The sequence below is a fragment of the Mchenga conophoros genome, linkage group LG7 (assembly GCF_057382185.1).
Source record: "Mchenga conophoros isolate Kocher_MC1m ecotype Shallow Benthic linkage group LG7, M_conophoros_male_GT1.1, whole genome shotgun sequence".
NCBI classification, from domain to species: domain Eukaryota; kingdom Metazoa; phylum Chordata; class Actinopteri; order Cichliformes; family Cichlidae; genus Mchenga; species Mchenga conophoros.
This window is the reverse complement of record NC_140532.1, coordinates 5,088,781-5,108,776: the sequence shown is the minus strand read 5'-3', so window position 1 is coordinate 5,108,776 and position 19,996 is coordinate 5,088,781. Positions and strand designations below refer to the sequence as shown.

At 39.1% G+C, this 19,996-nt stretch overlaps 4 protein-coding genes and 1 long non-coding RNA gene across 5 annotated transcripts; 2 read left to right on the top strand and 3 right to left on the bottom strand.

Moving 5' to 3' along the window:
- Positions 1 to 75: 75 nt before the first annotated feature.
- Positions 76 to 2,977, bottom strand: ccdc34 (coiled-coil domain containing 34). The gene is made up of 7 exons (XM_085281686.1): positions 2,815 to 2,977; positions 2,317 to 2,567; positions 2,111 to 2,234; positions 1,891 to 1,998; positions 1,647 to 1,805; positions 1,434 to 1,563; positions 76 to 591 (listed from the first exon to the last, which is right to left on the bottom strand). The coding sequence occupies exons 2-7, from the start codon at positions 2,550 to 2,552 to the stop codon at positions 389 to 391; spliced, it is 960 nt and encodes a 319-aa protein (XP_085137812.1). The 5' UTR covers positions 2,553 to 2,567; positions 2,815 to 2,977; the 3' UTR covers positions 76 to 388.
- A 1,638-nt stretch (positions 2,978 to 4,615) lies between these two features.
- On the top strand, positions 4,616 to 8,008 carry slc15a5 (solute carrier family 15 member 5). The gene is made up of 9 exons (XM_085281361.1): positions 4,616 to 4,967; positions 5,306 to 5,528; positions 5,864 to 6,033; positions 6,144 to 6,364; positions 6,454 to 6,640; positions 6,810 to 6,998; positions 7,119 to 7,250; positions 7,345 to 7,453; positions 7,721 to 8,008. Exons 1-9 carry the CDS (start codon positions 4,616 to 4,618, stop codon positions 7,842 to 7,844), a joined length of 1,707 nt encoding a protein of 568 aa, XP_085137487.1. The 3' UTR covers positions 7,845 to 8,008.
- Positions 7,648 to 12,403, bottom strand: LOC146569403 (E3 ubiquitin/ISG15 ligase TRIM25-like). Its single transcript, XM_085281675.1, has 6 exons — positions 11,774 to 12,403; positions 11,595 to 11,690; positions 10,831 to 11,076; positions 10,586 to 10,739; positions 10,421 to 10,483; positions 7,648 to 10,335 (listed from the first exon to the last, which is right to left on the bottom strand). Exons 1-6 carry the CDS (start codon positions 12,365 to 12,367, stop codon positions 9,806 to 9,808), a joined length of 1,683 nt encoding a protein of 560 aa, XP_085137801.1. The 5' UTR covers positions 12,368 to 12,403; the 3' UTR covers positions 7,648 to 9,805.
- A 1,616-nt stretch (positions 12,404 to 14,019) lies between these two features.
- Positions 14,020 to 16,893, bottom strand: LOC146569402 (tripartite motif-containing protein 16-like). The gene is made up of 6 exons (XM_085281078.1): positions 16,382 to 16,893; positions 16,116 to 16,211; positions 15,598 to 15,831; positions 15,359 to 15,515; positions 15,204 to 15,248; positions 14,020 to 15,104 (listed from the first exon to the last, which is right to left on the bottom strand). Exons 1-6 carry the CDS (start codon positions 16,862 to 16,864, stop codon positions 14,584 to 14,586), a joined length of 1,536 nt encoding a protein of 511 aa, XP_085137204.1. The 5' UTR covers positions 16,865 to 16,893; the 3' UTR covers positions 14,020 to 14,583.
- A 261-nt stretch (positions 16,894 to 17,154) lies between these two features.
- LOC146569401 (uncharacterized) lies at positions 17,155 to 19,655 on the top strand. Its single transcript, XR_014893171.1, has 3 exons — positions 17,155 to 17,287; positions 18,023 to 18,083; positions 18,570 to 19,655. It is a non-coding gene; the product is annotated as an uncharacterized LOC146569401 (long non-coding RNA).
- The last annotated feature ends 341 nt before the right edge of the window (positions 19,656 to 19,996 follow it).

Below are 19,996 nucleotides of genomic sequence, written 5' to 3'. Positions count from 1 at the left end.
ATGTGGGTGGTGCCTTATTTGTTCAGTGCAATGAAACGTGGTTTTGTTGACCACAGAATGAATGAGACCGAAACAGATCTTTGACTGTGCCACATTTATCCAAATAAAAAAAAATGTATTGCAGTACATCTACAGAAAATTGTATTCTGGACTTTTAAATATCTAGTCACACGAACATCATATCAAAATTTGAATAATTCCATTGATTTAAAAAAAAAAAAAAAAAAAACATAAAACCAAATACGTCTTCACCACAACCACCTTAAGAGAACAAAAATCCTTGTGTGACTCAGCAGAGTCTTGGCCCAGAAGCTGTGGTGGTGCAGAAATCACAGTTAAGCCCGTAACTAAGCTGCCGCATCACAGTCATACACGTCAACCTGCTGTGTCATCTCTTCTGCTGCAAATGTGCTGGACTCTGAGTGTTTCTCAGCCTAAATGTGTTGCTGAGGCTCTGTTGACTTTTTCTCTGTTTCAGAGGTTTCTTGCTTGATGTCTCGAGGGAGGATGGTTCTGGAGGAGGGACATGGATTGGCTTCCAGGGGATTGGATTGACAAAACTGGGCGATGGGTAGGATTTGTCATAGGGACCTAGAGAAAAACAATCCAATGCAACAGTGACACATAAATCTCTGGAAGTCTAATTAAACTAATGAGCTACCGTCTATCTACAGGAGCCTCCGGACTAAGACCACCAGGTACCGGAACAGCTTCTTCCCCACAGCTGTCAGACTCCTGAACTCTGCCTCCTGACATCTGACCCACGTTAAACTCATGGACTGAACATACACACACCCACAACCACCTACACACACACACACACACACACACACACACAATGAACAACTGTACCCTCAAACACACAATAATAACATGGACTGAACCACCACTCACAACCACTAGCACTTTATATAGCCTCTGTAGAAATTATCCACATGTCTCACTTATCTTAACTGCACTACTGTATAATTCTGTGTAAATAATCATTCTGTACATACGATAACTTTTAACCCTAAAACTGTTTATAACTTGCATAGTTCACATTTCTGTATAACTGTATATCTCAGATTTCTGTATAGTTTTTCATATTTATATCCTGTTCATATCCTGTACATAGCTTGTACTCACTACAGCCTGTACATACTTATAGTTATAGAATATTCATAACATACTTCATACCGTGTACATTATAACATACCATAATAGACCCATTTCTGTAATATACTTACATATCTATATTATTGCTAATATATATTGTAATATATCTATATCATGGCTAAAGCACTTCTGGATGGATGCAAACTGCATTTCGTTGCCCTGTACCTGTGCATGTGCAATGACAACAAAGTTGAATTCTATTCTATTCTATGGAATGATTATGATGTTTGAGTAAAATAAACCCAATAACGCCAAGTTAATTCAAATAAACATACTTGATGGATAGCTGGGCTTTTTGGGACTAGCTTTGCTTTTTTCATTCGCCTTTGCCAGCCATTCCTTAAACTTCTCTTCAGCCCTCCTACGCCGCTCCATCTCCTGCTCCTCCTTCAGGGAGGCTTCCTCCTGTCAAAAAGATACAAAAGAAATCTCTGAGAAACCATTTGGAATTTAAAAAAGAAGAGACAGCTGAACGAGAGCCTGATTACTTTCTCCTTCTTTTCCTTTTCTATTTTTTCTTGGTTCTTTCTTTGCAGCCAGTCTTTGTACTTTTGTTGAGCTTTCTGTTCAGTCTCCCGCTGTCTCTCCTGCTGCCTCTGCATCTCCTCCTCCTCCTTTCTTTGTTTAAGAAGTTGCTCATGTCTCTCCTAGAATTATAACAAGAAACATAAAAGACTGTAGCGTAGCAGATAAGAAGATCAACACAACAATTTTACTTGAGAAGTTGTTTACCTGTTCTGTTTTAAGTTTTAGCCATTCTTGGATCTTGTTTTCTATGATGAGCTTTTTCTGTTCCTGCTCCCGTTCTTGTTTTTCTTTTCTTTCTTTTAGTAAGTGCTCCTAATATACGGGACACACGGAGCTTTTATTGGGGTGAAATGGTCACTACAACAAATTACAATCAGAATAAAAACACTTTTCTATTATGGGGATGGGACTAATGACTGCATGCCTTTTCTACTTTCTTTTCCTGCTTAAGACGCTCCTCTTTTGCTTTATTCACCAACCACATTTCCCACGCACTGAGGGTAGGTGAAGCTGCAGGCTGCTCCGAAATCGCTTTTGGTAGCTCACATCTATAAAATAAACGCAGATATAAAATTAGCTATGCCGCAAACAAGCCAGAACTAAAGCTGAACTAAAGCTTTACTGCAGCACCTGAATGGTGAAATACTGAGCCTGGAGTCATCCCTCTCTCTGGGGGAAGTGGTCTGCTGATCTGGGGTGGATCTCAGTTCTTCTTCGTCACTGTCGAAGCTGTCATGATAGATTGGAGAAAGCAGAGAAAAGGTGTCTTCTTCGTCGGATAGGATTCCGTCGCCAAAGTCCTTTGATGGATGGAAGTCTTTGAGAGGGGTCGAGCTGAAGCCGTTGGGTAGCCTCTCTCCAGACATCACTAGCCAGCAAATCTGTAGCGGACAGCACAAAAGCGAACAAAGTTCGCTAAGTCTTTTCTGTTTTCTTATGTAAAATGTAAAAGAAATGGGTAATGAGACACATAAATCTGAAATTCCAATGTCAGACACGGACGACGCTATATGAAAATATGTATTTAGCAGCATGCTAACGTTAGCTCAGTTCCTTAGCTCACTCCAACGACAACATAAACACATTTTGTGACATGCTATGAAACATTAGCAGAGCAAACTAGCTTACCGGAAAAAACAAATGCAAACTGGAGCTATTATGTTTAATTTTACAGGTTAACTGTCTCTTTCCAGGCCAGCTGGTCTCTTCTTCCAATCACGAGTTTGCAGCAGCGGAGGTTAGAAGTGATTTACAAACTTTTTCCCATGATACACCACGCCCCCACGCTGAGCTGGACGCTGTTGTCGTAACCATGGCGACACCACAAAAACGCACGTAGTTTAACAGTCCTAATCAACCTGCTCAAACTGCTTCACATTTCCACTTTTTATTTAAAGTAATAATGGTACAAAATCTCACGTTTGTATATTACTTCCCAGTTTAAATTACACTAAAATATAGGCCACTTTTTTTTTTTTTGCTTTAAAGGACTAAATCCGAAAAGAAATTTAAACTTGTTAACTTAATTCTTGTTTTCTAAGGCATTAAGGATGTATACTATATATATACTACTATGTATACTACAACCGTTCCAATCTGGAAAAAAGTTCAAAGACATCATATGAAGCTCAAAATTACCATGACATTCATGTTTGTGATGAGTGTGTGATACACTGTGTGTAAACTTTTAGCTGTTTCTTCATTAAAAAAGGCAATTGGGACATTTAAATATGATAAAGCTTCAATCATTTTGTGAGGTTCATTAGAATGACTGCTTCTATCATATTTTATTACATGGGACATTCCTAAAGGTGGGGAAGACAGAGAAATCAGATATATTGATTGGACTCTTGCTTCATTTCTGGTAGTATTATTGCAAGGTGCTTATCATTAAATGTTGTCAGCATATCAATAAAATGTAGATAAGTCTAAAAATAAGTCTATTAAGGACTGTAGACTTTGTACTTTAATGAATTCCAATGTTCAGTGCTTGTTTGGACAGCTAGTTCACCTCCTACAGTGATAAAATGCTGTCTGTCTCAGAGCTCCTTTAGTTGAAGTTAACCTGCACATGCACCCTGTCTCACTCTCACTTAACATTTTGAGTCTAATTACCAGCAGGCCAGTCAAAATGAGGTTGTACGGGGAAGTGAAGAGAAGAGCTGCTTTCACAGAGACATGTAATATTTTGTGAGTGTTTGTAAAACCTTCTGCACTTGTTTATTTTTTAATGTTACAATAATATTGTACGTTCCCACAATACAACTGTGATTATGTTAACTGAAAACAGTGAGCATGTCAGCAACCGTGGTTAACCTCAATCATGGAAAGATTAACCTTCAAAGGCAGACATTAGTTATTGGGCTTATTGTATTCCCAGAAACTAACTACTACTACTCCAGAGCTCCACTTAATAAACTGATTATATTTATCATCACATGACAGACCATTCATTGGCAACATTATTTAAGTCATTATTTATACCAGGTATCTTATAAGATGACTTGAAGTGAAATTGAACCCGTTTGATCTGGATAATAATGCTATCTTCACAGCATTAAAGATCATTATTTAAAAAAACAAAAATAAATAAATCAAACAGCCACATGTTTATCTTTGAAATATTAGAAATATTTTAGGGTTGTCCTCTAAATAGCTCCCATCCATCACTCCTCCCTTATATAGTTTTTCATAATGTGTGAAATCTGAGTAATACATCCACACTTCCCCGTAAAATAAAGATGGACGAATCAGGTATGGCCATTTGCAGAAAACAGGTGGGTGTGGCTGAGTATACGTGTCCAGTGTCAGAGTTACACCTGGTTGTGAGATTCCAGCTTCTGTTACTCCTTCCCGACAAGGGCAGCAGTTCTCATTCAAAGCTCTTTACCGACAGCATTCACCCCACCAAGCAGAAGAGCTGCCCGGGATGGTAGCAGGAGACTTCAGGAGACTCCCAGAGGGCAGAAGCCCACTGCGACGTATCTCCCACACGCCTCATCTAGACCAGAGACCACGAAAGAAGCCTCGCAAGAAGCTCCAAGTGATCATCTGTGTACTTCTTGTGGAGTTATTTGAAAGGTTCACTTTCTTTGGGATTGTATGTAACATGATTCTATTTTGCACTGTGAAGCTCGGATATGACAACTACCTCGCTGCAACAGTCAACCTGTGCTTCATAGGAGCCAGCACACTCACCCCTGTTCTGGTTGGCTGGTTTGCAGAAGCCTGTCTAGGAAGGACTAAGGTGCTATACGTGTGTGCGTTTCTTCATTTCTTTGGTAAGACACAAGGGATTAAAGGTTGACACAAGTTGGCTGCCAAGAATTTGAAGCCATATGACTTCTAAAACAGCGTTTACCATCTTGGACTGTATTATTGTGAAAAGCAAGACTAGAGTAAGATCTGATGTTAGGCGATGACAGCTGTTTATAATGTTGTAATATTATAATGTATTTATTTTTATTTTTAAATGGCAGGAAAACAGGTGGGCACCTTGTACTTCTTTTCATTTGTTTCAGTAATTTTTTTTTGACTACATATCTCATGAATGTATCAAATCAACCATTGCCAAAAAGAAAATATCACTCAGAATCATTAGATGCATCTGCCACTGTAGGTACAGCCATGTTGCCTGTGGTGGCATTTCCCTTTGAGGATTTCTACATCGACAGCCACCACATGACCCACCAGCTGGGGTCTCGGGAGCAGCAGATTCTTTTTTACACTGGCCTGCTGGCTGCTGCACTGGGCATCGGTGGCATCCGAGCTATCCTTTGCCCCATGGGAGCTTACAACCTGCAGGGCTACAACCAGCACCAGCTGCTGACCTTCTTCAACTGGTGGGTGATGAGGCTACCCTGACGCATCATACATGTAGTTTACCAGTAGATTCATTTTTAGTTCTGCGAGGTTGGGTTTCGTATGGTTTGATTTCAGACAAAAAAGTAGTAGTGACATGCCTTTGTTATTATATTACAAACAAACCTTTCTGACATAATGGTAATTCTATACTAGAGTGCATGGGGGGTTTCCTCTAAGGACTCCTTCTCCTTTCATAGACAAAACAAGTTTAAATTGAACCACCCTAGATGATGAAATTAGCACAAAGATATTTTGGATTTAAGTCTGACCAATATCACTGGCTCACTCTAAGATTTTTTTTCTCTTAATTTAGGTTCTACTGGCTGGTGAATCTGAATTCCACTGTTGTGTTTCTGGGCATTGCTTACATCCAGCAATCTGTGGCCAAAAATCTGGGCTTCCTCATCCCCTTCACCTCAGTGCTGCTGGCTCTCATTGCCATACACATGATGCGCAGTAACCTCACCTACAAACCCAAGAAAGGTAAGATACCAAAAAAAGGATTAGAAAGAGAAAACCTTTTCCTCGTCTCCTTTTTTGTACAGGCCACAAAAAGTTCAACTGTTCGTGCTTCATGCTTTTATTGAGCTTAGGTGGATCATTACTGACCACATTGGGAGTTTTCTTGAACTCTTTCAAGATGTGCTGCCTCCACTATCGCTACTTGAGCGGGCAGGTAGCATCTTGGCTGGACCGGGCGAAAGAGAATAATGGTGGCCGGTACAGTGAGACTCACGTGGAGAATGCCAAAGTCCTGGCCAAGCTCTTCCCTCTTTATGGGCTTCAGCTGCTCTACAGAGTCTGCCTCACACAGGTAGGTCCCTGAGAAATTACAATGCATGAAGCAGAAAACTGACATGTTTAATCGCCTTCAGGTCTGGTTAAGAAATATGCCTCCCACAGATCCCCTCAGGTTACTACATTCAGACGATGAGCTCCAACCTTCACCTGAAGGACCACCTTTTGCCCATCGCTGCCATGAATGTGATCAGCATCCTGCCTCTGCTGCTCTTAGCGCCACTGATGGAGTGTGTGATGACCTGCTACCTGTCCATGGAAAAAACTCCTCCAGCACCTGTAAAACGTATTAGTGAGTATTTACATGCATGCAAGCCCCAACTAGTTCGCATGTTGTCGTTATTTATTCTCTTAAATATTCCTTTATCTCCTCTCATTCCCTCTTTTTGTCTTGTAATCACAACCTCCCGTTCCTCAGCCCCCTCTCTCATCACCCCACCCTGTCCATCCTCCCCCTCCAGCTCTGGGCCATGCATGTGCCACTCTGTCGGTCCTGGTTGCAGGTTTGACTGAGCTGCAGAGGAAGTCTTACCCCCTGGTGGAGCAGACACTTTCTGGAAAGCTTTTGCAAGTTTCTTCCATGCCGTGTTTCCAGCTGGCTCCTCAGTACATCCTGCTCGGTCTGGCAGAAGCTCTCGTCACCCCTGCGTGTGAGTGGGAGACTTACTGTTATGTCTCCGTTTGTGCATATCATTCTGATTTGTGAAACGAGTATAATGTGGCACATAAGCAGCAGGAGACATGCTCATACAGTTTCTGTTGTCTGGCAGGCTCCCTCATTTCTTTCCAGCTCACCCCGAACCACATCAGAGGGATCGCCCTGCACTTCCTCACTCTGTCCTATGGAGGGGGATGTTTTCTCGGTGCCTTTATTATTCAGCTGATGTACTTTCTCTCTGGAGGTAAAATTCAAACAAACAAACAAGAAAATACAAATACAGGACTAACAAATGACATAGAGGCACTGGTACTAAACACTGTGGTGCTCTGTTACAGGAAGCTTTTACCCAAGCACACTGCATGATGGCAATTTGGAGAGATTCTTCTTCCTCTTGGCCACACTGATGGCTGTAAATACCCTGGCATTTTGGAGTGTGTCATACAGGTACAGTAAAACAGGTAGACGATGATCCAATAAAGTTTAGATTGTTCCATGTCCATCACAGTCTGTTGAAGGTTCATATCAACAGCTGGTAAAGAATTTGATGTTTTAGCAAAAACACATACATAGAGTTTGATATAAGAAACATGATAACTAAACGGTTTCAGTGTAAACTTTTTATTCAAAGCATGTTTTTACAAGTATATTTGTAAAAAGAAAAAAAAGTATCACAGCTCTAAGTGTATTTCTTGTTACATTAATGTTGTGCAGGTACGTGGACCTAAGTGTTCAGGGCAAAGCGCTGACCATCAGCCCTCTGACTGAGAAGCTGCTGCATTACAAGGCCTGTCTGCGCTTCTACGACACTGTAGACCGCACCGACTGCATTTTATGAATGATTTCTCTAAAATGTCCTCTGTTACTGGTGCTAGCACTTTGTTACCGAGTCAAAATTTATAGTGATTGACTAAATTGTAAAAATGTAAAAATGTAATATATGAAGTGTGCATATTTTATTTATTTTCACGTATATTGTGTATTTAATTAAACGTCATGAATTGTGAGCTTTGTTTTATTTACATAAATGTGAATTCAGGAGTAAACTGTGACATTTCTATATTGAAAAGGTGAATATTAGTACAATAAACTCAATAAAGAATATTATTATTAGTATGCATGGTCCTTACTTTAAGGCAGTTTAGCTAAAGCAATGACTCCGTTTACGTGACTGAACAGTAGCTGCAATTACAAAGCAATCATATTTCAAGCTCTCCTCACAATGAAAATCAGACTTAAAGCTATTAACCACTTTTCCAAACAAAGTGTGCTTAAACGTGATCAATTTTAGACATGACACAAACAGAATAACGTAATCTGTTTTTAACCGTCACTTTGAAAAATATATAAACATTTAAAGAGTATAACTACCTTTAAATTATTGCATCTTATATCAGGATAAATTTCAATACAAATAGTAAATAAACATTATATAACTATATGTATTTTTGTGAAGGTTTCTCCAGTGAATTATCAGGAAAAAAGGACAAAGCATCCAAGGTACCGTCCTCGTTTCTGTTAATCAGTTATGTTGTCACCAAGAAATTTCTAGGACTGATGTGAAAAATATGAAATGAGCATTTAATCAAACATGTCTCTAACTGCGTGTCATCACAACTTTATTTTATTCATGCAAACATGAATTTAAGAGTATACTGTAATATTACCTCATCAAAAAAGGTAAATTATAGTTTATTAAAATCAGTAAACAATAAATTATTATCATGATCCTTCATTTGAGTCATTTCAGAAAAAGCAATCCTTTACTTTGAGTCAGTTGAGCAGTAGTTTCCCATCGCTTTAAAACAAACAAAAGCTTGTTTTCATTTTGTTCCTCTACCTTACAACACAATAAACTCAAAAAGACTCACCCTCTATGTTTAAAGCTCTAAATATAAATAATGCAACATAAATGAGACTTAAGTTACAGAGAAATCATCCTCTCAAAGTCTCTTTGGGCTCAGTTTTAGGCATGAAGGAAGCTGTAAAATCAGCCTTAAAATGAAATACTAAAAAGGCATGTTACATTGTTTATTATGTGTTTTGTATCATTCAAGTCTTTCACAAAACTGCAAATAAAGAGGAGTTTAGTCACAAGAAAAAGCAGAATAATAGAAATTCTCTCCTAAACTCTCAGGGAGTTGAGCTGTTATTACATTTTACACCTTGATATAAAAACTAACGAGGTAAGAGTCATCAAAAAGTGCCAAATGTCAGATTTTACATTTTAACAAGCATCTTGGGAAAGACTTAAAAATATCCACTGTTTAACTCACACAGCAGAAACCTCCCTCAGAAATATTCATATATTTGTGTTGAGCTATTTGGATTTCCCTTGCGATCAATTCCGTCCAAGCTACTTTCACTTTTCCCACTATTTGGACACTGAAGTAGCTGAATTGCTCATGTTATGTTTATTATCAAATATGTCTTAATGTCTTAAAAGTATTAATTTATTTACTTGAAAGGGGGAAAAGGTAAAAAAACATTTATCAATCAGTGTTTTGATGCAGTTTTACTACTATTTAAAAGAAAAAAGATAGTTATAATAAGAGGAAAGGTAATTGTTTACTGTTTGATTCTTGATTTTTAACTGAGAAAGAAGTACTCAGAGATTATTTTTATCACTTTGTCAATCAGTGCACTAATATTGGAAACTGCACTATTGTCTCTAACTCTGAATTTTAAATGTGCAGCTTGTCCTGAAGATAACACTTTATTAATGTGCGCAAAATTGATTGATTGATCACACTTTATTCATCCCGAGGGAAATTGGCTTAAGGCTGCCAGCCGTGCCAGCTAGATGTTGCTTATTTTCAGTGTTGCACCAAGATCCACAGAAAACCCGGGATAGAGGGGCTCGGTGAAGGTTGTCTGGATTTGGTGCAGCAGTGTCAAACTTTCAACTCCAGATACGCTGTAAAAAGCCAGCGTTCCCTCTTCATAATTAAGGTGTACCCCTACTTTGTGGGAGACAGCCGGAGGAATTTGACCTTTGTGAAGATTATTGTGCCAGAATGTGCAACCAGAAGGAGAGCAGATTAATTTCCAGGACAGAGCATTGTGGCCAAAACAGCAATCTTTCCCTGAACCCTTTCTATCTATCCCTCTGTACGACACAGCCACCTCAACTATGCCACCATCCCACTCCACCTCCCAGTAGTGGTTTCCTCTGAGGCCCTTTTTACACAAAGCCTGGTAAAAGTATGTGAATCTGTCAGGGTGATCTGGATGAGCCTGGTCCTTGTCACACCATGATATCTCTTTCTTTGTATCAGAGAGGTAAAGACAAGCTGCTACAGTGTCAGGATCCACCTCGATTTTGGAGTCTGCAGGGAAAATGAAAAACTCATTGATTACGAAGGACTCGCTTAAGCTCTCAAATATGTCTGTAGTCATTAACATCATGCTTACTCTTATATTTCATCACAAGTTCTGTCCTTGTCCGTCCCTCCTGCGGCCTTGTCCTTCTTGACACTTGTAAGGAAAAACACAAAAAGCATAGTTTTTAAGTAAATAACATGAGACCACAGTTATGATGTTTAAAAATCTCAAATGATCCCAGATGATCACACTTACTGATGATTTTTCCAGAATAATCCGTCAGATCCCTTTTTTCTTCGTCGCTCATCTTTTTCATTTTATTCTTTTGTGCAGTGACGAACTTTGTCAAGTTGTCAAGCTCTCTGTGTGAGTCTGTGAGCACAGGGAGGTCACCCAGGGTTTGGAAGCCCTGCACAGGGAAACATTAATATTAATATTTAACCTCACAAACTGGATACAAAATGAGACATAAGCCTAAAGTATCAAAAAGCAGCCATAACCTGAAGAAACTGAATGGGATCCTCTGTTTGTGAAAGCTGACAGATTTTACTCTCTCTCCTCCTTAACTCAGACACTTCACGCTTCAGCTGCCCGAGGTGGTGTTCGGTCCAGTCCACTCCAGCTTTCTCAGCCTCTCCAACTTTCTCTCTCATCTCAGAGCACTTCTTCCTCAGGAAGTGGGTGTACAGCAGGATACGTTCCTCACAGACCCGCTCAAAGTCATCACACACCTCCCAGGCAGCGTCCTGTAGGAAAAATGTACTATTTGCCTGCTATGACTGTTACAATAGTGATCCAAGCCAACTAAACAAGTCACACTCAATCACTGACTGAATTGCTGACTTGTAAACTCTCACACCAATTTGGTGCTCAGCATCTTGGCTTAGGACACGTAGTAGTTAATACTCCTATTAATTTTAAATACTGTTTGTTGTTTTGTTTTTTTTACATTAAATGAATGATTGATTCTAAGCCAGGTTTGTTCACCCCTGCCACTGAGTCCCAAACATGAATCTTGTATTACTCTAACAGTTCCACTAACCTTTTGAAATAATGTCAACAGAGCACCGACTCACAGCTGTCATCGCACTGGCTGAAAACAAATGATTTCCCCCCCCTTAGCTGCACTGCTAATTTTTAAGGTTTACATACTTTTTCCACTCAAAATGATATAAAACTTATTACTTATTATGTATTTAAAAACACAAAAAAATCCTTTGCTGAACCAAACAAATGCATATTTATGTTTGGGGATAACACTCACTCTTATAGAGCCTGCAGCTTCCATCAGCTTTTCCATTTTGGCCTCTGAAGCCAGCACTCTGTCTGTGATTACCCATTTGGTCTTTTCCAGGTGCCTCTGTTAAACAAATGCAGAAACTTTTCAGGACCTCATAAATGCCGTGCAACAAATGTTTACAACATGGGACTAAACTGACTAACCTGCATCTCTTGCTTTTCTTCTGTGACGGATATAGTGTTATGGCCTTTGTGTTCATCCACCGCACACATGAGGCACAGGAACTGCCGATCGGTGCGGCAGTAAAGCTCCTGAAGTTTGTCATGACGACTGCAGATGCTTTCTTTGATCCTCGTAGAAGCTTTTACTAGTTTGTGCTTTTGTAGCGGTGGCACCTGAAAATGAGGTTCCAGGTGAGCCTCACAGTAAGAGGCTAAACACACCTGACAAAACATGTGAGCTTTGCGTTTCCTCCCTGTGCAAAGGTCGCACTGCACATCCCCAGGTGCAGCATAGATGTTATCATCAGAAGCTACGGTAGGAGCAGCCCCTTGTCTGGTTGTTTTCTTATGTTCCTCTAACAAGTTAGCCAGAATGGTGTTCCTCTTCAAAACAGGCCTTCTGTTAAAAGTCTGCCTGCACTGAGGGCAGCTGTAAGTTTCTTTACTGTCATGTTTTGTATCCCAGAAAGTATTGATACATTTCATACAGTAGCTGTGTCCACAAGTAGTAGTCACTGGATCCTCCAATAATCCCAAACATACGGAGCAGTCAAATAGGTCCACAGCGTGAGCCATTTTCTTCCTCCACAAGAGAAGTTACTTTCTATTTCTCTGAGGAAGGAGTGGCTTAAAGGCAGCTTGTTCCTAGTGGGAGGGCACTCAAGACCTCATTGACAGCACAATAAATGCCCGCTATTCTGATTTAAAGAATAACTGCATTAACTGGAAGTAAGTGAAAGTATTTGTGTGAAAGTATCAGCCTTTCATCAAATGCAGTCATGACCTGTTACCTAGATTCAAAGCTATTTCTCTTTCAGAAAAAAATGCCATTTTGATACAGGTCAGTAAAACAACCCCTGCTTTCCTTTTGGCTATTTTGAAAAAAGTAATTTGCTAAGTTAGAGTTTATTCTTCACGTTCTGGCCAAACCACAGGGCGCTAGTAGATATACATGATTTAGTGAGCTGCAAAACCTTTTTTAAAGCAAATAAATAAGTTTATTTCTTTTTTGTTATTTTGGTTCTTATGTTGGCAGAATTTGGTTTCACTTTTGAGTTTGTAACATTAACCTCCTAAGACCTGAACTTTTCCACGGCATGCATTTTTAGTTTCTCTTTGATATTTGGACATATTCGGCCCGATGAATGTAAAAAACAAAGAATTACCAGATTTTTTTTTTTACTTTATTTTTGTTTTTAAGAAAAATAAGAGCCACATATGAGCATATTCATTTAAAATTTTGATAGAACAGTAGCAGTATAATGTCCTTGTAAGTGGATATCAGGCCCTTGTAAAGCAAAATTGAGTATTTTGGTCTAAATAACCCAAATGTTAATTAATTTGTAAATTCTGTAGTTGTCATGGTCCCCGTGCCTGCCCAGCCGGCCTCACAAGGCTACACTTGTGTTTTTTTCTTTTTCTCTTTCTCCCCCTATCTCTCTGCCTGGGCGGAGCTCACAGCTGGCTCCCGCCCTTGGCTCTCACAGCTGTTGGCGATCAGCTGATTATCCGTCTTCTATTTGAGGCTGGGTCACAGATCCTCTCATCGCGGGATGATTGCGCTACTGACGTCAGTCTACCTTTCCAGCTCCCGTGGTCTTATACCTTTACGCCCTGCCTTCGTGATTTGTGAGTGATTTCTCCCTTTCCCTGTTCCAGCTTATCTTCCCGGACCTGTGACCTCCCCGCGGTACGAACGTGTGTGAGGACGTGAGCGAGCGTGAGAGAGAGAGAGCCTTCCCCTAATCCCCTGGAACCCTGAATTTCCCGTCACTGTATATATTATTGCACGGGTGTGTAAATAAATCGTGTTCTGAGACATCAACCTGCTCTGCGCTTGAGTCCCTGCTTTCAGCCCGTGACAGAAGTAAACTGTAAATTGTAAATATTGTAAAACTTTTCTTCTGTCATTTAATGGTCGGGCATTGTACAGCAAGCATTTCACCCCCATGTCATACTGTGTATGGTTGTGTGTGTGTGTGACAAATAAAATTTGAATTTGCAATGTGATGTCCACATATGTGGACGCCAGGTCCTAAGAGGTTAAATAATATACAAATAAAATCCTCTATGGTAGTTGGGATAGGCTGGAACCTATCCCAGCTATCATATGGTGAGAGGTGGACGGGTCGCCAGACAGGCAACCATTCGCAGTCACCCTTATGGGTAATTTAGAATTACCGATTAACCTAAACCCCTCTAATTGCCTGTCTTTGGACTGTGGGAGAAAGCAAGAGTACCCAGAGAACATGACAACTCCACACAAAAAGGTCCTGGCCAGATGGTGGAATCAAACTTGGGATCTTCTTGCTATAAGGCAACAGTGCTAACCACCGTGCACCATAAAAATAATAACAGCGTCTTAAAATGCAGTTCTATGGATCTGTATTTGCAAGATTACACTTAGAAATGAGTCTTTTGAGAAGAAGAATTCCACTTTTATCGACATAATTAAACAGTCACATAATGGTTTAAGAATTCTCAGCATTGACATTTCTGTAGAGGATTTTCTCTATGAATATATTAGTGCATGTTTATGTAACTGCACCCTCTTGAACACTGTATACACACAACAGACCTCTGTGCACAAACACACTTGCCAAATAAATTCAGTTCAGTAAATGTTAGCCTAATGTCTTTAGCCTCACAAACAAAAATATTTTAAACAAGGACGCTTTAGCTATAATGAGCAAGAGTCAACAGACTGTATTATTATACTTAAGAGTACTTTGTGAATAGTGATAAACATGTACTGATACACCTGATGTAATTCTGGTGCTTCTGATGTCGCTTTACTCTGGTGTGATTATCCTAACTGAGGCTCCTCTGGAGACCATGAACCCAGGGTACAGAGGCTGGGAGAATGTGGTCTGAACTCTGTGAACGAGCACCATTTGACCAGAATCAGACACGCTGTAGAAGGACAGGCTCCCTCCCTTGTGGTTCAAATACACTCCCACTGTAGAGGAACAGGGGACGGGTATTCTAGTTTTGACTTCATTGTGCCAAAAAGCGCAACAGGAACTAGAAAGAGAAATGCACCAGGACTGGTCGGTGTAGCCGAAGCCACTTTCTTCCAGCTCTGTTCCTTTATAGCACAGGGCTATCTCAACCCGTGGCCCTTTCCATTCAACCTCCCAGTAGCAAACACCAGATAAACCCTCAGTGCACAACACTTGATCATATTTGGTAAATCTATCTGGGTGGTAAGGGTACCTCTGGGTTTTTTTAGCCCAGGTTACTTTGGTGTTTCCATCAGAGAGCAACAGGTTTTCAAATGCTGTGTTGGGATCCAATGTTATGCAGCAGGAATCTGAAAAGTACAATGTCAGGAAATATTAACTCAGTGAAATCAAAGTAACGGAAAGCACAGAAACTGAATAAAAATATGTACACTAAACAAATGACTCACACATAGAAAACTCCTCTCTTGTCTTGGGATCAGGATCAACTTCAACTACAAGTACAAAACATGATATTATTGAAAGTAGCACTTCCTGTTCTATTTAATTAAAAATGATTAGCATGATTTTACTAAGCATTATTTTAGCTAACTTCTCATCTTACTTGTCTCAGATATTTGTGCAATGCTCTTGGCCACGCTTTCCATTTTGTCTCTCAAGTCAGAAATAGCTTTTGTGACAAAGTCGAAAGGTGTGTGCAGTTGGATGTTCACATCAGAAGACAGATCAGGTTCTGTACAGTCAAAAATGGTCTGGCAGTGCTGTAAACATGCAAAACAATAAACACATCATTAACTGCTGCCCTGCACACAATATGATCCACGTATTTGACTGTTTGCGCACCTGCAGGAAATTAATGTGATCTTCAGTGAGCGACAGCTGCTTCAGTTGGTCCTCTCGCTTCCTCAGCTCACTGATTTCCTTCTCCAGCCGATCCACAAGCTCCCCAGCGCGACTCAACGCGGCCTTCTCCTGATCTCTGATCAGATCGTTCACGGCATAGCGCCTTTTGTCTGCCTTCAGAACAATCTCAGCATAGGCTTTCTCATTTTGAGCAACTGCTGCATCACTTGAAGCCTGAGCAGTAAAAAATTCCATTTAACATCTCACAGTTGTTGGTTTAAGGGCTTAATTTAATTAATTTTATTTAATTTCTAGACAACTTCATAATTTTATCTTGTTAAGAATTTACATGACGTTTTGGAAGTGGCAAATTTATTCTTGATTACACTTTTTTTCCTTTGAGGTAACAAAAAACCTTCACGAGAATAGGACAAGAGGACATAAAGGAACAATGCTGGTTACTTTGCAGAAACAGATTTTTAAGGAAAACTTTACATAACACAGATTCAAAACTTCACCTTCAGTCCTTTAGTTTTCTGTCTTAGTTGCCGGAGCTGCTTCTCTTTTTCTTGAATGCCTTGCTGGATTATTTGTTTCTTCTTTCCAAGTTGTTTCTAAAAGCCATCATTACAAAATCATCAAAGTTTAAATTACAGAAATACAGCTGAATATAAAAAATCCCTTAAAACCCTATGACTGCTATAACAGAAGCTCTAGCAGTAACTTTAAATTGAAATTCACAACAGCATGGATGATGGTTGGAAGTCTACAACTATATTATTACCTGCTTATCTTTTCTCTCTGCTGCAGCCGAGACAGTGTCATGGCCTTTATGTTCGTCCATCACACAAAGGAGACAAACGCACTGCCCATCACTGCGACAGTAGACTTCGAGTAGCTTGTCGTGCTTGGAGCAGATCTTCTCTTGTATGGAAGCGGACACTTCGACCAACTTGTGCCTCTTAAACGCAGCAGACTTATAGTGAGGTTGCAAGTGAGTGGCACAGTAAGATGCCAGACATACCAGGCAAGACTTAACAGCTTTCAGCTTCCTCACAGTGCAGAAATCACACTCCACATCCCCTGGTCCAGCTTCATCCTTTACTCGCATGTTGGATTGTGCTCTCACAGACATTTTTACCATCAAATCAACCAGCACTGTGTTTTTCTTGAGGACGGGTCTTGGGTTGAAAGTGTGTCTGCACTGTGGGCAGCTGTAAATACCACTCTGATCCTCCTGGTCGAAGCAGCCATTTATACAGTCCATACAGTAGCTGTGGCCACAGTGAAGAGTCACGGGATTCTTCAAAACATCCAGGCATATGGAGCAGGAGAAGGAATGTACACTGAAAAAAGTCTAACATGCAGTCATTCATTCAATCTAATAAGTGCCATTCAAAACAGAATAAAATCATTGATTTGATTGTGAAACCCTTTCTTTTTGCATTTTAAAATACCACTTTTGATTTGGATGAAACTAAATATCTGTACAAAGGACACAACGCAAAGTTTTTGATTTCTCTCGAAACATATATTTCTTTTCATGTTGAACAGATAATATCTTTAATTTGAGTCAAAGTGATTTGCACTTGAACACGCCCACCAGAAATAGACCGGGACCCATTTTTATTCTGCATGGCTGCTGGAAACATCATGTCACATCTTTGATTAATTTCATCTGAAAATAAACGTAAGTAAAGCCAAGTGTGTTACAAAAGCTTGTATAATTTGTATTGCCAAAATTGCAGAAAATAACCCCATTTAAGCTGGGTCGACAGCCACCCCTAATTTTTGCATGATTGTAGCTGCTAGCTATAAGCTAGCTAGCTATCCTGCGCAACGTTAGAACTGGTTACCAGAAACCGACCATCACAGTCGGGAATACAAGTTAGTATACTGGTAAAAAACGGCTTTTTGCCTAACTAGCTAGCGTTACCACGATGCATCGGTGGTGGATAAAGCTAGCTAGCATAAGTTCATAGTTCATAACATTCATAGTATAACTCCGTGCTCCGCTTCGTTTGAATTTTTCTGGTGAGCTCGCGGTTTCTAGACACAAGCTTGTGTTTGTGCGCGCACGTTTGTCTCTCTTCATATAAACATCTGTGTGTTATGTGTGTGTACACCGAGCGCAAAAGATAATTATTAATGTGCATGATTTAGAGACAGAAATAACAAGCCAGCATATAAGATCAATGACATAAGACTAATTCCTTCAATTGACTTTCAGGCGCGGCTCGGAAAAATGTGCATTTTCTGAAGAATTTTTAATTTTAACAGCAAAAAATTGACCCTATGCCAAACTTAGTCGCTAATGGCTGGTCTGTAGACTGTTTGGTATGTCATGTTACGTATTTCTTGGTTTTTCTATGTAATGTGTTTTATAGAGAAGTAACATTATTCTTTTTTTTCTGTATGCTTTCAGAACCACAGATCGCTCCATCCATTCCATGGCTGAAGCATACATTTTCATTTAATCTGAACAGGTATCATTTTGCATTTACACTGCACATCCTTTTTAAACATTTCATAATAATCTAGACTCTCCCTCATTATCCTCTCATTCACCTTGCTGATGTGTTGAGGACTTGATAAAAGAATACATGGTATGTCCATATCTGTTCTGTCTCTACATGAGATGCAGTCTCTTGATGTAAATTTGACAACTCTGCTATTAAATGCAGTGATTAATGTAGGACAGCAACGATTAATCAACTCATCAAGTTAATATCTTAGGGTTCTGTATTGTTTTCTTTTTTTTTTCTTGGGCTTTGTGGAACATTTATGAAAATGTTCCACCATTGATTTAATTTAATGATTATGCAATTCACAATCTGATTAGTCAAATAATTGTTCTAATAGTCTGTGACCAAACAACTATCAAAATAGTAGTTTATTATGGTCAAAGATTTATCAGGTGTGCCAGACTTCAGTTCTTCACTTGTACATTTTGTTCCATATTTTACCTCAAGATATCCCAGAAAGATGAAGCTGAGGAAGAGCTGCAGAGTACCACCATGGCACTCTTCGTCTTCAGGGACAACTCAAGCCTCCTACATCAGCCTCGAGACATCGGGATAATCATTGATGGTGTGGAAGTCCTGAATGAGTTGCCTTCTGTGGCAGCTGGAGTGGCAATGGTCTTTGGACTCTGTTATGCTCTTAATATGGAATATCCACGAGGATTCAGGTTCACCTTTGAGGCTCTTCAAAAGATTATGATGGAGCTTGACTTTAACAAGATGACCTCTAAGATTCGCAAACTTAATTGTGAACTTAACACTGCACAGTAGTGTGTTTGCATGCATGTGCATGTGTGCTTGGTTATTTTGCTTGGTTGGCCTGCAGTGGTATTCTACATTCAAAATTTATAAGAACACCCATTTGAAAGGGAGATTTAAGTTGATTTCATTGATACATGTGTAGATTTTTTTTTTTTACATTGTACAGGCACAGTGCACATATAAACATTTTTGAGTACTTGCAAATTGGTTTAAAAAGAGTTTTTATAATGGTTTTATGCCAGTTTTAGACAGGTTGCAGGTTTTATACTGGTTTTCAAAAGATTGCAGGTTTTATAAAACAAACATTTCTCTAATCATTTCTGCCGTAGCACTAAATCTGTATATTACTAATCCTCTCTATTGATTATAGTTAAAATGGTTTGGAACAATAAATAATTTTGAAATAATTGGTTGGCCAACTGTCTTGTTTTTTATAGGAAATGCAGAGCATTTTTGAACTGAAATGAAATGTAAAAAATATAGTTTGAATATATGTAAATCAATTACCTGGCTTCAACACAAACATATTAGTTCATGTTAATTTGGTTCGATGTGAATACATTAGGTTGGTTAAATTTCAATATATTAGCTTGGTTCAATAATTAAAATATGGTTCTATGTAAAAAAATCAATTTGGATCAATGCAAAATTTAAAGTTTCAGTCAAGTCTAGTAATATTGTTTATATCAACATAAAAGTATCAGGTCATATCAAGTGACTCAATTTGGATTCTATAAAGCCAAATATTTTGGATGTGACAACTGGACATCATTTTTTTTAATTTGAATAGGGTTATTTTTTTTACAGTGTAGTACTTCACAGCTCTCAGCCATCTTCGTTCCACATCTGTAACTTTCACTTTCAATGGAAACAAAAGTAAAAGTGATTTAATAGTCTGTCCAAACACGTCCAAAAATCTAAAGCTAATGTAGCTCCACCTATAAATCTGCAGAGCTACTTTTCGATTATTATTATTATTATTTTTTTAAATGTTAGACATTTTTTCTAAAATATAAAGTTCATTATTAATATTTATTTATAAATTATTTATTTACTTACTTACTTACCACTGTGGTATATTAATACATTGTAGGCAGATGCGCTATTTAATAAAA

Coding starts and splice junctions, on each gene's coding strand:
- ccdc34 (XM_085281686.1), bottom strand. CDS start 2,552: ATGTCTGGAGAGAGGCTACCCAACGGCTTCAGCTCGACCCCTCTCAAA. Junction 1,806..1,890: donor TAAAACTTAAAACAGAACAG/GTAAACAACTTC, acceptor TTATAATTCTAG/GAGAGACATGAGCAACTTCT. Junction 592..1,433: donor AAAGCCCAGCTATCCATCAA/GTATGTTTATTT, acceptor GTTTTTCTCTAG/GTCCCTATGACAAATCCTAC.
- slc15a5 (XM_085281361.1), top strand. CDS start 4,616: ATGGTAGCAGGAGACTTCAGGAGACTCCCAGAGGGCAGAAGCCCACTG. Junction 4,968..5,305: donor TGCGTTTCTTCATTTCTTTG/GTAAGACACAAG, acceptor CTGCCACTGTAG/GTACAGCCATGTTGCCTGTG. Junction 5,529..5,863: donor CTGCTGACCTTCTTCAACTG/GTGGGTGATGAG, acceptor CTCTTAATTTAG/GTTCTACTGGCTGGTGAATC.
- LOC146569403 (XM_085281675.1), bottom strand. CDS start 12,367: ATGGCTCACGCTGTGGACCTATTTGACTGCTCCGTATGTTTGGGATTA. Junction 10,740..10,830: donor ATCCCATTCAGTTTCTTCAG/GTTATGGCTGCT, acceptor TTCCCTGTGCAG/GGCTTCCAAACCCTGGGTGA. Junction 10,484..10,585: donor TTATTCTGGAAAAATCATCA/GTAAGTGTGATC, acceptor TTTCCTTACAAG/TGTCAAGAAGGACAAGGCCG.
- LOC146569402 (XM_085281078.1), bottom strand. CDS start 16,864: ATGGACTGTATAAATGGCTGCTTCGACCAGGAGGATCAGAGTGGTATT. Junction 16,212..16,381: donor CAGAGAGAAAAGATAAGCAG/GTAATAATATAG, acceptor GATGGCTTTTAG/AAACAACTTGGAAAGAAGAA. Junction 15,516..15,597: donor ATCACATTAATTTCCTGCAG/GTGCGCAAACAG, acceptor GCATGTTTACAG/CACTGCCAGACCATTTTTGA.